The sequence below is a fragment of the Manduca sexta genome, chromosome 28 (assembly GCF_014839805.1).
Source record: "Manduca sexta isolate Smith_Timp_Sample1 chromosome 28, JHU_Msex_v1.0, whole genome shotgun sequence".
Lineage (NCBI taxonomy): Eukaryota > Metazoa > Arthropoda > Insecta > Lepidoptera > Sphingidae > Manduca > Manduca sexta.
Genome location: NC_051142.1, coordinates 1,417,441 through 1,437,118, shown reverse-complemented (window position 1 = coordinate 1,437,118; position 19,678 = coordinate 1,417,441). Strand labels below are relative to the sequence as shown.

Here is a 19,678-nt window from a genome sequence, read left to right as displayed (position 1 = left end):
TAAGGGAAATATTTTCACACCTACTTAGAGGGTTGAAATTGTTAATATTATAATAACTTATAAGCTATATTGTAGTTTTTTTCGCCTTTCTAGTAATCCAAAATATTGACAAACTTTCCAGTTTAGCATACGTAAAATGAAATTCAAAACAAAAAAAAAACAATATATATTTTTTTTGTTTGGATTATGCTTATATTCTGTTTGGCCTAAATACGTAAGACTAGGCAGTATGGTCGTAAGATTATAGCCTGTCCTCTAAGGACGAAGAAAAAACAAAATATGTTTGGCCTGTGGTTAATGGCGGGATTTTTGACAATTATAAGTTTCCATATATATTATAATTTTCTTTGATTATAAGTAACACAGTCAACGAGTTTTATGAATGCAATATTATTTAAAAACTATTAGAAATGCCATTTGTTAAGAATAACGCCTATCCAAAGTTACCTTTTGCGGAAGATACAATACAGGTAGGTACTTAAAAGATTGTTTATTCAGTACATAGCTACCTTCCCCAATTTAACATTAATATGTAATTCTTATTCCAGAATGATTTCTACATTTATTATAATTTACAAGACTTGATGTCTGACCGCGAACTGTTTAGCGAAACAACTAAAAGATGTAGGACTATCGGTATACTGCAAAGTATTAGTGGGAAATTTTTCTTGACTGACGTGAGTTTATTTATTCTGTAAAATTGTTGGCTTTGGCTTTTAAATATCAATCAATTTGATTAGATTATAATTTCTGTATAGCCCAAACTTCGTAGGAGATTAAATCATCAACCATCCATTTATTTTAATAGGTAGACTGTCAACTCGAGAGACTCACATTTTCCTATTTAGGACTATTTACACTGTTAAGTTAGATGTGTGCTAATTAAAAGTCATATAAATTGTGAGTTGTATAAAGTTTAAAGGTGCTGTCTGTATTAAGACTGATTTTCTATGATTCTTAAGCTCCACATAATAAGACGGTCTTATATTGTAATTATCTAATTGTCTGTATTAGCATGCCAAAGAAAAACTTTAGTTTGGATACAAAATAAATTTCGGTAATTATTGTTACAATTTAAAAGTTTTCTAACATTATGTAAGATCGGTCCAAGTTCTGAATGCTGCCTTTGTCTACAAATAAAATTTTGCCTAATTTCCAGTTAGATTCACCATGTGCCCACTCTGAGCATTTGCTACGAGTGTCTATGATATACTTGAAGTCACCGCCCCAGTCCACAGTAGTGCCATATCCGGTGCAAGTGTTTGGTTCTTTGCAGTGGAGGAACAGACCAGTTATTTATGCTAAACTACTACAGGTAGTATAAATTATCAAGGCTATATTAATTAATATAATAATACAATTAACTCTAATGATTTATCAGTATTCAAGTTTTGAAGCCCACCTGCTAAAACAAAATTATGTATTTGACAATATCTTAATTAAATTATGAAGATATTTGGATGTCTGTTAGAAGTAAAAAAAAGAAGCTATTTAGATTTTGATAAAATTTATCATAGACCATGTTCTGTACTAGATTAAGTTGTTTTGATAAAACATATTGTATGACTGTTGCCAGCTTAATGTCAATTTTTATTTAGGTTTATGATTTCTTATGTTTATGAGAATTTTAGACATTAAAATTAAACTATTTTTCGTATTTTATCACAGTTTTAATATTTTGGTTTTTTAACAATGTTTCGAATTCTTTGCAGCCTTTGTGGTCATGGGCTTTTATTTTGGTATTATAATTATTAGTATTTTATAAATTTGGTGGATTGCATGTAAATATTACGCACAGTTATTAAACTTTTTATGATTAATTTCAGGTACTAAACCCATCAATGGCTATAAGATTAAGAGACACTCTCCAAGCAGTCACCAGTAAACATTTGGCCAGAACAGATGAGGAATACCAAGAGCATACATGAGTACTCATATCAATCTTTTGTTGTTTGCACAATATATTGTGGTGTATTAAATATTTTGAACAAAGTAAACAAAGGGTAAATTGAAAAACAAATAAAAAAGGATGCATATTTATTAGATCTTAAATAAATACAATAACAATAGTGACAATTTTTATAACATTCCATCACCACAGAGCACTGCATTATAAAAAATATATTGGCAATTAAACACGCACAGCATTGAGTCCATACTAATGAAGCTAATTTATTACCAAACACCTCAAATAATTATGCTCACACCTTTATTTTAAGAGATTGACAGAAGCACAACTAGTTTATCTCCAATTCCATGATTTTTATAATAATGTGAGAGGAGCAAACTTATTGCTATATCAGTGAAGTCTAATTTAGTGTGACTCATTTGGTTTGGGTGTTGTTACAATCAAATCAATATTTCATTGCTCCACCTGGGTATCGAACCCAGAGATAATAATTTATTTTATTAACCAATGGGGTTAGTTTTTTGATGTTTATAATTTGGTATTTAGTTACATTGTAATGGAATGCTTTTTTCTTTAAGTCTGGAATAAACACACCAACAAAAATATGCATGTTTTGTGAAACACTACATTTCCATTGGTCTAGTATGCTTCCTTCCACCGATGACGGAACTGTAATTAATTTAAAATTGATAATTAGCATCCCCCATTGTATTATTCTTGTTTACTAGCATGTGTATTCCAGCATTAAAGGTGATACATAGTAATATACATTGTGGATAGGATTATATGTTATTGCTTGTGTTAAAGGCCTCACAAATCTATGTCAAGTGATATTTTCTATTGTATTATTCTATGTAGCTTTTGCTCGCGGCTCCGCCCGCTTGAAAATGTTTTTCCAGCGTAAAGTTTCGCTTTATATTTTCCCGGGATAAAAGTATCCTATAGCACTCGGGAGTAATAGAACTTCCATTTAATTTGTGAATAAAATATCAAAATCGGTTCAGTAGTTCCTGAGATTAGCGCGTTTAAACAAACAAACTATTCAGTTTTACATAATAGGATAGATCATTGTAAAGGATATAAAGTCTCTATTGTAGTCAAATAAAGACTGTCCATATATTAAGCTATACAATTGTAACATTGTTTCAAATAACTCTTACTAGAATCAGTAGGTTCATGCAGTATGTCATTGTCACAAGCCAACATCTCTACGCAATTAATTGTTAAGGACTGGATATTGTTATAAATTAGAGTTATGCCACTCAGTGTCAGTAATCTTAGTGACATCTGTTGTGATTAAAATTATATTCCTTCATTTGTCGCGCCAGATCTAAGCTGGTATTGAAGTAACCCTATTGATGCCTACCCAGCATCTTCATCCCAACCATGTCCTAGATGCCTCCAATGACAGACTGTATGAAACATTACAGTGCTAGGGTCAATTCTGCGCTAAATAAAACATACACGTCGATAGTCTCAATATACATTTTAAGTTTTACAAAATAATATTTCTTATATCATTCAACAATACAAAAGCAATTTTAACTAAGCCTTTTATGTATGGAACGAATTACGCGCAAATAATTCCGACATTTATAAATTAGTAAATCTTTTTTCCTGACTACTAAGAGTAACTGACACATCATTTTGGCTTATTAGTTTCGAATTTGAATCCAACTCGTGATTTGAGTAGTAAATAGATTCATAATTCCAGTATTCTGTCTCACGCAGAACTCTTCGAATGTCACATGGAATTTTCATATCTTAAAACTTCAGGTAAAAATAATATGATATAGTATGCAAGGTACGAAGGAATACATTCAAAACATTCTGGATACTTATTCATAACAATATTATCAATTGTTGTTTTCATTGTCTACAAGTTTTCGCGTGTAATTCGTCCGAACGAAGGCTTTAAGAAAAATGACGTTTTTGACAATGGTATAAGTTCAACAGCAACTCTACATGTCATTCTATTTTTAAATTTTCTAATAAAAGTACTGCCAAAAACGCCATTGTCTCATGAGAAGACGCGAAATCTACATTTTGGATCACCGATATCACAATATCTTAGCAACTAGAGTACCCAGAAGTAAAGGACAAAGACGAGGAGAATGACTGCGCCGGCCGTCGCCTTTACCAGCATCGACTTGGTGTTGAGGTACGTCGCATCCTTCTTGTACTTCTGAGACATCATAGACAAGTTCTGTGTCTTTGTATCCAGCTCTGGAAAATAAAGGTAGCACTTTTAGAATAATGAAATGTTCTGGTATTAATAAATATATTGTCTTAGTGTACAAACAGCGTATTACAGCTGTGGTTACCAGGTAGGTCAAATAAATGAAAACATAAAGTTTGATTCGGGAAACGCACTCTTGCCGCTGGATTAGTTCACCTTCTATTACGGTAAATTATGATGGAAATATTAGTGAACCCAAAGACCGGGAATTGTGTCTTTGTCTACCCCTTTAGAGTAGCAGATCATGTAATGATTGATAATACAAAATAATTATTTTACAAAACTGTAAAATGTCAATTTCCTTACCTGAAAGAATAGCTCCTCTCTGCAGTACATCGTCAATGTTTTGCATCATGATGCGCTGCACGTCGCCGAGTTGTCCGCCGAGCTGCGCGGCGGCGCCGGCGCGTCGAGCGCGTGCGCCGCCCTCGGCGTACTGCCGCCGTGTGCGCTGCATCCACGTGTCGAATTCGATGAATGTGTACGGACGAGTTACCGTATTCACCTGAAATCATAACATACATAATACAAAAATAGCTATTACATAATAGCAATTATCGTTCTTTTAGCAAAAATCTACCCATAAATGGCGTGAGTAACTTTAAAGCGACTGGCCGCCGCTTAGGTCCCTGTACCGCCAAGGCCAATGTTTGTCTCCAGAAATACGTTTTTCAGGTTTAACTGTCGAATCGAAAGTCTTGTATGTATTGTATTCCAGATTAGTTAACATACGGCCAGGACTCACAACTATGTGTGTAATTAGGACTCATGTCTCTGTAATTATTTGATATATTAACTCAATATCTGTTTGTAGACTAGTAATAATTGTTGATAACAAATCAAGGTTTAAAATTAGTTGTGTACATTTGTTAAGACACATAATATGTGATAACATATAATCTACAAGAAAATCGGCAGCTGCAAGTCAGTAGCCATTATTTTGTGGAAAACCAGAAGTAAGGGTGTTAATTATAACTTTTCACAAGAAATAATATCTGTTAAAAATGTTTATAGATCTAATTCTAAGCTTGTGATTTTATATCAAAACAAACAATGTTGAACAATAATTGTAATTTAAGCCTATCAATGTTTTATAATAATGCATGCCTTTAATGCCTGTGTTATAATATAATAAAATATCAGCCCTATATTATATACTGTCTCATTGTTGCATGCATGGGCCTCCTCTACTACTGAGAGGGATGTGCCTATGTTACCTTCAATAAACTATGAGTAACAATTAACCTATCAAATTAAGTAATCTGTAAGCATGTCAAACTTTAATGTGATTCATCCATTTTCAATATGAAAGACTGTAGTAGGTTATATGTCATTTATAGTAATCAGCCATTAGTCTATAATTATCATAACATAATTGGCAGTAGTACAAAGCTGAATAGGAATGAAACTGGGACTTTTTGTTATCAGTTGGCTGTTGAACTGCCATGACTTTACTGATAATATAACAAAAAACTAAGAAATACCAATAAATTAACAATTTCCATTACAAATAGACAGTGAATCACATTATTTTGAAATAAATAATTACAAAGATATAACTTGTGTTGCATATATTGCAATATTATAAGCTAGCTGTGAAGGAGAAGAATATTCACAAGTGAAGATATAGTGTGTAAATCTTTCTTAATTCTTTATATCTTATACATCGTTATTTTGTGTTTTTTGGTGACCCCCTTACTATTGGAAGTAAGAAAATAGCTACTATCATTTAGATGATTTTTTTTTAAAAAAAGGAAGCTATAGAAACTTATTTACCAAACATGTAAAGTGTACAAATATAATCTTGTTCAGGCCACATTGGTTCCTGTCTGTTTATACTATTTACCAACATAAATAAATTATTTTTCATACTGACCCTTTTTCCGTACTGTTGAAAGAATTCTTGTGCAATTTCTTCTAAGTATGCAAATGCAAGTCTTTTGCTGTAGTTCCTCTCACAAAGCACCAAGTAACAAATATCGTTTTCAATCAAATAGCTGCAAGAAGAAACCATTACAAGTTATTTTTCTGTTCGGGTTGTCAAGCATATGTTAGCATATTAATTAGCAACTGGTAAAAATACAATAGGTAAAGCTAATTGTATAATGTTTGCATGAAATATAAATAATTTAAAGCATAAAATAAAAATAACAAGCGGTAGAACTCACTGGAAGAGATAAGGTCCAGTTTCGATGGAGCATCGCATCGGCGACTGTGGACCTAGTTTTCTAAACAGCATTTTAGCCTGATTCTGGTACTCGAGAACATTGCACCCGCTCTGCGAACCACCACAGCAAAATAAATTGTAAAATCAAACGTAAAAGTGACTACAAAGTAAATAAATAAAACTTAATCGATAAAAAGTAAGCCGTGCGGAACACGAGAATGTATAATTTTAGATATTGTCACAATATGGGTAGTTGTAGGGTGATTTTGTATAATGTATAATAGTGTAATGTTTGAGTAAATGACATGAGTCGTCTTCTGCAGTGACTTGATTATACCTGCTCGTCCTCCTGCATGGTAGCGGCCAGAGGCAGGCCGTCGACAACCCTGGCGATCATTGTCATTAACACCATTTTTGTTATTTATAATTGTTCCTTCCGTTAACATATAAAGACACGTATGTTCAAATATAATATTCACTGAACATTCACTGTTTTTTCCTTCTCATTATTAGCTAAATGTAAAACAAGAAGTTCTCTGCAGGTTCTTTGACAGCTGATCATACACGTCAAAACGTTGGACATGTCAACAACACGTCAGAGAGTTGTCTATGGTACACACAATATGGTATTGAGATGCGTTCAATATATATGAAATTACAAATTGGCATAGCAGATTCGTAAATAATTCATGACAATGAATATATTTTTGTTGGTAAGTATATTTAGATTTGTATAAATTTTGGATTCTGTAATAAGTGTAAAGGATTACAAAGTTTTGTAGTTATTTTGGTATTCCACCAAAATAACTACAAAACTTTGTTATTATAAAATGAGAAAAGAGCTGACTGCGTCGATGGCGTATTTGTATTGGGTCGTAGTACGACTACGGCTACCGCGCCGTTGTCCCATGTTCGAATTCCAGGTCGGGCAAAATATTGTGATTGGGTTTTTCCATCCTAAAAATAACTCAGTCGCAGATCGGAATCAGAAAGCACGTACTAAAAGCCGTTGGTCCTGCGCTTGGGTTTTCTCAGGTCATTTGTCTTGTGGTAGGTCTCCCATATGTGAGAGTCCGCCAGGGTAGGTACGACCGCAATGTCTATTTCTGCCGTCAAGCAGCAGTGTGTAGTCAGTATTGTTTTTCGGTTAGAAGGATATTGTAGCCATTATAACTATTGGACATAAGATTTAATAACATCTCTTGTCTCAGGGTGGTGAGGACAGTGGAATACCACACAATACTTTGGAATTCAAGATGTCGGAAGGTGTTTCTGCTGTTTATGGGCGGTCGTATCGCTTACCATCAGGCGAACGGCAAGCTCGTCTCGTCATTCCAAGCAATAAAAAAAAATCATGTCGGATTGCCGTCTCACTGGACTATGAGAGTGAAGGAATAGAATAAAAGGGCAACTAAAAGCCCCTTCTTCATGTCAGATTTCTCTGGGACGACGGCGGAGCGCACCCAGTTTAAAATGACCGACACAATACCATGTAATATTTTTTCTTACTACATAGTTGACAATCGTTCCTTTTTTGAAAGGCAATTATCTCATTCGGATGCCTCTGGTTTTTTGTTCCTTGTATTTAAAACTAAAAAAGTGGTTTATTATCGACACAAAAGGTCGGTCTATAGGACGTTTTGAAGCCAACCAACTAACCGAATCGTAGACAGGGTTTTCTTTAATTTATTTTATTTCCTCATAGATCAGTTTCATTCATATCTATCTATGAACCGAATCTTACCCTTGCATTCCTCAGTACTCAGCTTTTGGGTCATAGAATATCAGGACAGGATAACAGAGAAGTAGCTTACTTAACCTTCCTACTAATGATAGCGTTTATCAGTTATCAGAAAGTAAATATTATCGCGACAAAAGTACCAGGCTCTCATAAAATTATTTACTTCCAAAGTATTTTACTATACCTAGTCTGTTTTAAGGCAGGTATTTTCTCATTGTTGATTCAGTTGAGTGATCATTATCATTAGATATCTAATTTTTATAAAATAATACATATTATACTCACTTATTTTTATTGATTTGGCAGTTTTTATCCTCATTCTCTACTATATTTCAGTAATGGATATTGCTCGTCATCACCAAAGCAAGTACATTTAGTATGATCATGATCATGATATGAAATTAATTTATGAGGGTAGTGAGAAAAAACAAGAAATTTGTATTTTATTGTGGATATTTTATTAACATTATCATCATGCATCAAATTTATGTGCTAACTCATTTACACTTACAACTAACTATACATAGAAAAATAACTTAACTAGGGGGCAGAAAATACATTATTTTGTAAAATTAAACAACTAAACATTACAATTAAAATATCGGACTTTAACTGCATAAAACTAGAAGCAATTATAACGCAAGAAAAGTATTCAGTGTACCGCACTCTCTCAGAACGGTCAATTTTATATGAAGCGAACAAAATGAAAGCGACATCTACAATCAAACGACAGAAACTATAATTAAAAAACACAATTAAACATTTTATTGTTAACACCACCCATCCGGAATGAATTACGTATTCAAATATTGGACATTAAAATTTATTGACGAACAAGAAGACTTACATTGAAATATTAAACGACAAAACATGTTCTCATGGCGCGTTACCGCACGAGATGCGACGGCCGCGCGCCTTCCCTCCTCTAATACCAAATTCACTAACCTTCTCATTGCTTCCTTGCATAAAAATTTCATATTTCACCTATCTACCGACTCCGATGACGTGTTCGCAGTCGGGTCGTGAGGGTGTGCGCTTCGATTATAATTTACCATTGTATTTACATTTGTCGATGTGCAGCATGCCACATGCATCAGGGCCGAGCGACGCACGCGCGCGTCGTCGCCGGCCACCACGATGACGCCTAATGCCAATATGGCGCCCGAATTTTAAATATCATTTTAAAAATCAAAATTATGATACTAAGACTAGGTTCAATTTTAAAATAATTTCAATTTAACAATAATATTCTCGACGTGCCGTTAAAATTTACATTGAAAATTTAAGTACATTATTTAATTAGAAACTTTTGATTTTTTTTTCAACAACATCAATTCGACTAAAATTATATTTTTAAACACACGAGCATTGTTTTAAATGCTTGCTCAAACATTTCTCTTAATAACCGGTAACTAGCGTCTCGTCCAGCGTTACAGCTTACGACATCACACACCGTCAACATTTGTCGATTCTGAGAGCGTTTCCACACCTTCCGTGGTCCTTTCATTGCCTACTAAATATTACATTTATTAATAAAGATATATTACAATAAAATTTATTAAAACTATAGAACGAAATTCCCTAAAAAGGAAACAAACGTGGGCGCGCGTCCGGCCGGTCCGCGGACCGCTCGCCGCGACGCCCGCGCCACACACGAAATAAATAAGTTACGAAGCTATATTATATTTACAAAAGCATAAAAGATAGTGCCGAAATGAAACTTGACAATTCCAACTAGCTATATTATAAAAATACGATTAAAATTTCCACTTTTTAATAATATATATTAGTTTTAATCACATGAGACGGGCACTGGTTTTGTTCGAAGAAATTTGGACACTGAGATCTTTACTAGTTGAACGTATCATTCACTGGTTGTGTGTGCACTGTGCATTGCTGTGCATTGCACGCGGCTCGGAGTGCACCGTGCAGTGCGCCTGCAACGTGTTCCCAGCCCATCGGTCCCTCACTTAGCACCCATATTACGCGACAGTATTTCACCTAAGGCTTCACTAACCCTTTACGATTCATCACAAAACACGCAGTCCATTGAACGTTCCGTTCTGTTATACATCTTACTTACACACTAAATAATCAATATGATATAATTTAATTTCTTTATTTTCTATTAAAAATATAATTGCGTACGGTTTGAACCTGCGCTGCGGTGCGAACGCGAATGGACTGCACAGTTTTGTCTCGCCGGACACGCGCCGACAACCTAGCTCTCCTCCGTCTACTAACCGTACGTACCTTCACTACATTATTGTACAAAACTCGTTTACTGGAGGTGTGTGTAGAGGATTCGTTTGTCTTTGCGTATGAATATTTGTAGAAATGTCGATGAGAAACTAGGCTACATCTAACACGACGGCTCTATACACTATCTATTTATGATTCATTAATATTGGACCACAAATTGTAATTAATTATTAATAATATTTATTCAGGTAACAAAAAATATGGGGGTCGCGCGCGTTTGTGGCAGAACAACAATGATTCTGTGCGGCTGTGCGCGTGGGCGCGGGGGTTCCCGAGTGATATGTCGAGAGTCGAGTCCCGGGCGGCGCAGGGCCGGCCGGGGCCGGGGGAGCGGGGCCGGCCGCGCGCGACCCCCCACCAACATGCTAATGATAAATTTAAATAAACGTAATAAACTAGAACGTGTTCACTTAAAACATTTCGCTTACAATAAACATTTCACTTATAATTAACACAATTAATTCACAAAAGAAAAATCATCCCTTAAACTATACGACAAAGTCGGTAGCATAACAGAGGATTGGCAGTAGACATCAGTTCACGAGCAGAATACAACATTCCACTAATATCAATAGAAAATTCGGTTTAGACAATGATATCAGAAAACATACGACGCGATAGACTATGAGACAACAAAGAAACGTATTCCCTCCTATAACATACAATATACATATACATATGTAATGAGATATATTATATAATAATATTTTAGCATGTGCTCAACAGCGTGAGGTGTCTCCGTTTGTAACAAGTTGGAACCTGGAAGATGAATGGCCATAACAAGCACCTAACTAGTCATCCGCCGAGGAATATAAAATATCGTCATATACTTTTTCATATATAAACAATTTCAAGTAAATATTTCTTTATAATAAACTCTTATTCGTCTATTAATATTATAATATTATTGCATATTGTATAAACTGTTCGAATAATAAGTATGTATAAACATATGAAATATTTGTATGTTCGCGTAGTTGAGGTAGGAAGTTGTGTTCGCAGTTTGCCCGCGCACGCCGTGCGCCGTCGAGCGGCCCGAGCAGCGACGAGTGATGACGAGTGACGCCGGGTGACGCCGAGCGGCGGCGAGCCACGGCGGGCGCGAACGCAGTCAAGTCGAGCGACACCATTCAAACGAATACGATCCTTCGACACTCGTTTCAACGTTACAAATTACAAAAACACGTTTGTTAGTTTTGTTTGTTTCTTAGTTCACACCTCATCCCGTATAACATCTAGCAAATTTAGTGTTTCTCTTCCGAAATACGCCTAAAAATACGTCCTTATATAAACATTTGAGCAATCAATTTCGTCTCTCCTATTATAATCTTTTGTATAAATATTAAATTCAATGATAAGTCAACGTTAGTTGTTTGGAGTGATGTTTATACACACTGACACACATACGTGGGTGTACTACGATGGTGGTTGGTAGTATCGGTTGCGTCGAGTGGAAGCGTCCCGGGAAACGTAATGCATGATGATTGGAAAATAGATGAACCTTACACTTGTATAGACGTAGAACGTCGTGAGAGCGGAACGACCACGTCACTCTACCGGTTACGTATGACAGACACCACAGTCTCAGTCCAGCACTGGAGATTCGAGGGGCGTTGGCGGGCGCCGCGCCGCGGCCAGGGCGTCTACGCCAGCGAGCAGTCGATCTCCACGATGTCTTTGGGCACGTCGACGAACTGGTAGACGAGCCGCTGGCCGTCCACCTTGGCGAGGATGCCGCGCTGGTAGTAGTAACGCAGCGCGCGGCCCATCGTCTCGTAGTTCATGTCGGGCTTGTTCTTGTGCAGGCCCCACAGCCGCGACACCGCCTTCGAGTCCACCAGCTTGAACACGCCCTTCTCGCGGTTCGTCCACTTGATGAAGCGCGGGCAGTACTCCCTGTCCTGCAACAGCTTCAGCAGGAACTCCCACAGGTATGTGGTGGATCCCTCGCGGCTCTTGCGCTTCACGCCGGGCGTGGGAGGGGCGTCCGTCCGTGGCCTTTTCTTCGGCTTCAGCTTGTTGTGATGGTGGTGTCGCTGGTAGTCGCCGAAGTCGAACACGGAGTAGGGGAGGTCGTCGTGGGGCAGGGGCGGAGGCGCCGGTGCCGCGAAGTGGTGGGTGCCGCCCCCTCCGCCGCCATACCCGTAGCCATACGCGTCGCGTTCGCTCACTGCGCCCACTGGAAATAATAAAGATCTACGTTAGACCACATTTTCTTATCACAAGGATAGATAGGCAGATTTCACACCAAAAAACCATAAAATTAGATTTTCTTTATGAGAGACATAGGTTAAAAAGGTTTTATAGAAAAGAAATTCAAATGTGCGTTGGTATGTAGTTCTGCTGATAATTGGTATGGGAGTGGTATTCCGGCCGGACCGGATCTGTTTACAGCCGGTCCCGGCCGCCGCTGCACCCTGCATCCCCCGCTCCTCACCTCCCACCGCCGCCCTTCCACCGCCCTCTCATCACATCTTGCCATTTTAATTAAAACAGGTAAGTATGTCAGATTACTATTTTTGAAAATCTAACCCATGTAGTAGCATGATTAAATGCTTTATTGTATTCTACGTAGCATATATCCCGTCATATTTTATTAACTAAATTAATTAAATTAATGAACTGTAAGGAATTTTTGTGCTGCAACAAAGACCCTGAAGGAATATATGCGGATCATATAAACATTTGACCGGCGAAAGGAAACTGTGTTTGGCGTTTCACAACTTGTTCATCGCCTTCTACACTATGGACTGCTGACTCAAGGGAAAAACAAAATGTGAGTTTCCTTTTGTCAGGCAAATGATAATATTTATTATTGCATCTATTTCGCTAAACAATTGTGGGGATTAGAACTCTGTTAGCCTCTCACGCAATTAGGCATGTTGATATAAATGTTCCTATTGTTTGAATTTTTGGCTCCAAAACATTATTGTTGGATCTAGGATCAATTGATTGGACATACTGATGATTATTGCCCAACAGCACAATAAAAGGCAGTAATGTTGTAAAGCTGACTTCCAGTGAAGTCAGCTTCCATGAAAAATACATGCAACCGTGAAATGAATTATAGGGATATTTAAACATCAAAAAATATTTTGTATAATATTTGCTGTCGAGTTTCTTTATATTGAGTTCTGTTTTTCATAATTTCATAATGAATGATTGTATTACAATTTATTCATCAGACATCAAAGTTTCTCTTTAATTGTTTGTAATGTAGCTTGACTTAAGACTTTTAATTCTTTGCCATTATTACAAATGTGTATTTAAGTGTGTTGTGTATGCTTTAGCTCGCGCCATGACGTTCGAAACAGAGAACAAATTAGTAGCGATCGCAAGCTATTGTTGCGTATTTGAGTAAAATACGAATATTATCTTTGATACAATGCGACTGATATAATATTTTTCATTTTCGTTATACGTATTGAGTATGGTATCATATTATGTATATATTTTTTAATGTTTGCTACAATTTCATTATAATTAATGTAAACTCATTGTTTCATAATTAGTTTCGATGTAATTAATTTTAAAAATATCTTAATGTACCCCGAATCTCTTCAAAAGTAGATAGTGCTCTCCCTGCTTCCTCTTCCGTAAAAACACAAACACTGTTGGTCTATGATTAGCATTTTTAAACGGTCAAAGTCCATAAGCTATTGGGCGTGTGATAACGCGCTGATAATGTTTGCGTCAACCTAGAGCCGTCACCTTGACCCGATGGGCTGTTTACCAGCCTGTCTCTACATTATCCACGTGAAGGGTAGACATTCGAGGATCAAGGAATTACTGAGAATGTTTGAAAACTCACGGGCTGTCGCCATAGCGAACATCAAACTCGAGTTATTCACATAAGTATCCTAAATTGAAGTTGTATGTAGGTCTATAACTGCCTATTTTCAAGTTCGAAAGGATCTCACCGCTTTTACAGCCTGTGCAATCAGTGATGGACACTAATTATTATTATAATCGTATAGATTACACATTACTTATTTATTAATCGTGTCACGAAGTATTTGTGCACACACGAATACGGAATATCATTATAATGGTGCAATGTTTGGTAATTACATTATGCCAAGGTAATTAAAATGATCACAATTCACAACACTGTGATATTTATACACGTACATATTTGCATACAAGGCAAAGGTTAATAATGTTTGGTTTGGGTTCGACCCCCGGCCGACAAAAAATAAGAAAGAATTTTCAGCCCGAAAAAAAGACTATGAGGTTTTTTGAGTTTGCATTATCTTTCTAATTAAAAGTTACACTATCGTATAACTAGTTCAATAGTTTATATTTACATAACAAGATTAAATGGGTACAATAGCCAAATATAAATTATCGAATTGATACGGGTCATGTGACATAAAATTAATCATTGCATATATTAAACGCAAATACTGCGTAAAACAGAACGCTATTTCTTCATCATCAAAAGTTAAGTTTCTGGCAACAGCAGGCTAAAAAAAAAGTTATAGCGATTGTATACTGAAGTGACTCATTTCTTACAACTAAACATTATGTTGATACAATTTTATATTATGTTATCCATTCTTAATTTCTTTTGTCACTTTCCTACAAAAGTAGTGAGATGCCTTGGCTGCTGGCTGTGTGCCTGTACTGCGTACGTCTTGAAATATTTTATTGGACTGAAACTACGATTTTATAGCTTCCCTAGTTTAATTTTTTCTAGATCGCTCGCCACACGCCTGAACGTTTTATATTCCTAGAAAAATTTCATTGGTATTACATACTTACATGTTACTAGGAGTTTTTCCACGGACGGCGAATACCCGAAATTTAGGATTAGTCGATCAGACATGAGGTAATTGAGGTTTCACGTGTTTTTGGACGGCTTAAATTCGATTATAAAACACCGATGAGACATTGGTGATAGAGATGGCGTCACCACCAAAATCTACCTGTTCTTCTCTGTCTAACACCTTGTATTTTGGCGTACATATCTCAGCCCAGTCAAAATGTTATCGAAGAATTTAAAATCGACTATAAAATCTATTTTGGATTGAATTTCTTTCCCTGAAAGCATTCGACAATAATAAACTACGAATTTATTTCTTTCAAAAGTGGCTACATAAAATAAAATTACGTCATCACGTTAAAAAATAGTGGAAAATAAGATTGATGTAGTTGCGGGCGCAGAGCGGTTCGCAGTTCGCGGATCATTCGTCCGCCATTTTTTTTCTAATATTATCTAAGAGTCGTATTTTGGCGCGTAATCGGCGGTCGTCGACCCCGTGGACACGTGTGAGCTCGTGCACTGGACAATCGTAAGGAGCCGTGTATGGGCGCAGATTATGGCGTGTTATTGTGCCTTTGTTGGCGAACCTTACGCTTTTTGTTATGTCACGAAACACTAGCTGGCTGTTTGTGTCAATCCCTGTACAAAAATACAGTCGATTATAAAGAAATCGTCGTGAGTGGTTTTGGTTTTAGTTTGTTATATTTGTAGAGAATTATAAGATATTTATGTATTAATAATTCAATTAGATTTTTTTACACATTTCGATCACATTAGAATGTTGATAAAGGTGAATACCGGAAGCTTACGATGTCTTCTAAACTAAGGAAAACAGTGGGGAATTCCTAACTGGTGTCTAGTCGGTAGGGTAAACTATACCGTGACAAAAATAAGGAAAATATGTTGTTATAATTATTGCGAATCCCATATTTACGCGTAATATTTGGTGTATTAGGTAATAATAGGTATGAATGATAACTAAGTTATATGTATACATTGTAAAAAAGTTTTTAATCTTGCTTTGGAACCATTCATTAATTATATTGTGTATAATATTTTATAGTAGGTATGTAGCTATTTGAAGGTAGATGCAGTAGTGATCTAGGGTCTAAAATGCCGCATGGCTTAATAAATATAATTCAATTATAATTTATAGCCCACATAATCACATCAAACGGAATGCGTATAAAAATATATCGAATCTGTTTATGTGATTGTTCTAAATTTACCGCGTACGAGTGGAGCTACTGCGGCGTGTATTTTGTTTACTAAGCTGGATCATAAACAATGCAGCATACAGCAAATTGCTTCTTGTTGTTCTTTCCTAATACACAATGTGATAGAAATATATAATGGCCATGTATTTCTTATGCAAATTTTCTATAAATACACAAAGAATTTAATTTAGCATGTACAAATGACCAAAAAGAGGATAGTAAACTTGTTATTGTGTGTCATTAAAATACTGTATAGATGTAGTATTTATAAGCTATTGGCGGCCATGTTTAAAATATGCGTTATTTTATCTATAAGCGAGTAATACCTGTTTATGAAATTGTTGACGTTTTTAAGTTTTTATTTTTAATCTTCAAAACTGCTTTCTATTAGGAACCAAAACCTATCCGCACTTGACATTGACTGATATAGCAGGACATAAATTTGCCTGGAATGATGTTGAGAAGGCTTACGCAGATATTATATCAATCGTCAGATATGTAGATATACATAATACAGATAAAAGCAAATACGGCGATGTTGTTATTTACAATTTAATGAAGCGCGCGGCTCACATAAAAGTCCCTCGTGAGCCTGGGAAGCTAACAAAACGCGGGAAAAAAAACCCGGCATTTTATGCGCTGGCGCATCTATTTTTAGCGCATGCGCTGGACGCATCCTAGTGGTTGTACTGCAGCAAGATCAAGGTTACTCGCGCTTCGCAGTCTTAGAATGTGAGGATAGTGGCGTAGTGGACTCTATTGCGGGTGCAGTGGGTGCATAATGGTGGGCGACGGGAATAGGGTTTGTTTTGGCGTGCAGTGTTGCGCGCCGGGGTGCGTGTCCGGGAGGAGGGAACCAGTTGCGGCCGCGCATCCCGCGCAGCCCGCACATCCCGCGCTCGCGATAAATGGGTTACCCCACAGACCTCTTGCAATACAAAACACGTTATCGTGTGCTCGAGTGTCCTTGGCTTGTACGTCTACATTACACACTCCTATCGTAACTCTTTTCAGCGAGCTCACTTCCATATACAACACCTTTTGTTGTCTACGATTGTTTTACAATTTGTATAACGTGTGCGATAGATTTACATACGTGCTGATACGGATAAGTTGCCAAGTCGATGTGATTATTATGTGCCATGAATTACCCATTGCTAGGCAAAGGTCTGCCTAACTAATGGTGGCTCTTGTTAGTTGTTACACCATGTTAGTCAAGTACGATGGTTGCATATCTTATATAAACGTCAGAATATATAATATTGCAAGTTTCCTTATAGATATTTTTCTCTGTCATGCAAGAGACCGCTCATGAGAGATGCATGTTACTTGGAAAGTCAAAACTACTTAGAGAGTTGCGAAGTGCCTTCGGCCTCGATCTCGCCAGTCCACTTCCCGATAGACTGTTTTATAGATGTGCGTTATTAATAAATACTTCCAGTTAGGGACCTTTATTGCCTATGTCTATTGATTAGTAAACAAACATCGTGCTACCGAAGCAGGAAGAACAATACCAACTCTTACGTCATTAGCAACAACACCTGCGGATATTTATCAGTGCGAATTATTGTCGCCATCATTGTGATAGTACAGAATTAGACCGATAAGATATGCACGTGAAAACATTTCTACGTGACACGTAATTACGTAAAGCACCTAATTGGAAAGAAATTCCGCGGTGCAACAATTTTATATTTAAATTCACATCCTCTGATAGAGATGTACAATAGCAATAGGCACGGGCGTGTTCCTGTGCGGCCGGAAGGCGTCGGACGTGTGTGAAGATTGCGCGGGCGCAGGCGGGTGCAGCGTCGGATGCGCGCGCAGCCAATGACCAGGAAATGATGCCGACGTTGACCTTCACATATGCACACCCACACGCATCCCAGCGCTCCCGTCGCGTCCCTTCGCCCTGCGCAAGTCCGCGCGGGCGGCGCGGCGCGGCCCATGCGCGAAACACTAAACTTTAAAACTTGTGTCTATCTTTAACATCGAGCGATGTTGAAGGAAACCGTGTAGTTAAACACGCTGCGGAGACTGATATCATGATTTTGGTTTCAACCCAAATAATGTACCGATTACATATTTGTTTATTTTTGTGTTTTAGAGAGTTGAGAGTTGTTTATAAAAATATGCGAAGTAAATATGTAAAATCTGCTATTCATATTACGACAGCGTTGTGGAAAAAAGACCTATACTCCTCATTAGTAAATGATGATATCCAGAAATAGGCCTGTATAAAATATAACGTTATTATTATGTTAATGTCGAGGCCCGAGATAATGGAGTATCATGCACTATGAAGGTGACACTGTATCTGCGCGGACGTGTGATAAAATTTCGGCGCATTATGTATAATGAACTGAATTATGATTGTTTCGCCGCGAGATGTCGCGAACTAGCCGCGTTAAGTAAGGTCAGCGCAGGCGCAGCGCTGCAGCTTACGTAACGCACGATAAGGGCCACGCGCCGGTATTGAGGTCAGCCGGGGGCGGGCGCACTACATTTCACTCGTGTTTACTACGCCGGCTAGCTGTGTACCCATTAGACGGCTATTTTCGGAAACGATATACGGTTTTATGTTTCTAATGTTTTTATACAAATGACGAGATGGCCGCCAAGCGGTGAGCGCTACGCCTGAATATAAACACTACCGTACTCAGAACTTTGAATAACACTGGTTTCGTCACCCTGCAACAATGTCCTATAATTTGGCATCAATGTTGTCTAAAACATAAACTAGACAAAGACATGAGTGCTATCATATAATTTGCTATGTTTTAATCAAATGCAAATCATCAGGAACATAGATTGTGGTGCGAGTTTCGAGGAAGGGTTCTGTACAGAACCAAGCGGCTATTGTTTATATTTACGTCACTAATGAAAGATTTACGTCATTGTTCTATGAATAGTCAGACATACAATACACGTTTAGGGTAACTATAGCTATAATTTACCGGTCATTATGAATCAATTTCCTTGTTAACAATGTTATCAATCAACTTTTAAAGTATATACTGTTTAGTCACTTCCGTTCTTATCTAACAATTTAATAATTGATTAGGTTAATCATATTTATTGGTTTCGAATGTCTCAGGAATATGAGCGCAACGTCATCCAGTACTTTGTTGGTAAATGTTCTGTACGAAGATAATAACCAGTAGTTAATGAACACTTATAGCGCTTACCATGCATTAACAATCAGTTTTCTAAATACTAATCCCTTACGAGGTAAGCTTAAGCAAGTACCAATGAATCGATGTTTAATAAATCCTTGGCTTGTCTCGCTTCCGCGCATTTGCATGGGTCGTGTCGCGTGGGCATTGTGTGCACTTATTTCACCAGATAGCCGACCGGTTCTTTGGGGCCACGTTGCGT

At 37.0% G+C, this 19,678-nt stretch overlaps 3 protein-coding genes across 8 annotated transcripts in view; 1 reads left to right on the top strand and 2 right to left on the bottom strand.

The window, feature by feature from the left end:
• Positions 1 to 254: 254 nt before the first annotated feature.
• Positions 255 to 2,162, top strand: LOC115448389. The gene is made up of 4 exons (XM_030175808.2): positions 255 to 470; positions 549 to 677; positions 1,160 to 1,315; positions 1,827 to 2,162. The coding sequence occupies exons 1-4, from the start codon at positions 411 to 413 to the stop codon at positions 1,926 to 1,928; spliced, it is 447 nt and encodes a 148-aa protein (XP_030031668.1). The 5' UTR covers positions 255 to 410; the 3' UTR covers positions 1,929 to 2,162.
• Positions 2,163 to 3,376: 1,214 nt separating this feature from the next.
• On the bottom strand, positions 3,377 to 6,908 carry LOC115448388 (vesicle-trafficking protein SEC22b-B). The gene is made up of 5 exons (XM_030175807.1): positions 6,653 to 6,908; positions 6,317 to 6,426; positions 6,025 to 6,145; positions 4,455 to 4,653; positions 3,377 to 4,135 (listed from the first exon to the last, which is right to left on the bottom strand). The coding sequence occupies exons 1-5, from the start codon at positions 6,725 to 6,727 to the stop codon at positions 3,987 to 3,989; spliced, it is 654 nt and encodes a 217-aa protein (XP_030031667.1). The 5' UTR covers positions 6,728 to 6,908; the 3' UTR covers positions 3,377 to 3,986.
• Positions 6,909 to 8,491: 1,583 nt separating this feature from the next.
• The window catches only part of LOC115448376 (ecdysone-induced protein 74EF), a 230,297-nt gene continuing 219,110 nt past the window's right edge, over positions 8,492 to 19,678 (bottom strand). For all 6 annotated transcript variants that reach the window (XM_037444734.1, XM_030175790.2, XM_030175789.2 and 3 more), the window contains one exon: positions 8,492 to 12,497. In XM_037444734.1, the coding sequence (XP_037300631.1) occupies positions 11,962 to 12,497 (536 nt within the window). In that variant the 3' untranslated portion in view covers positions 8,492 to 11,961. The remainder of the gene's footprint in view (positions 12,498 to 19,678) is intronic.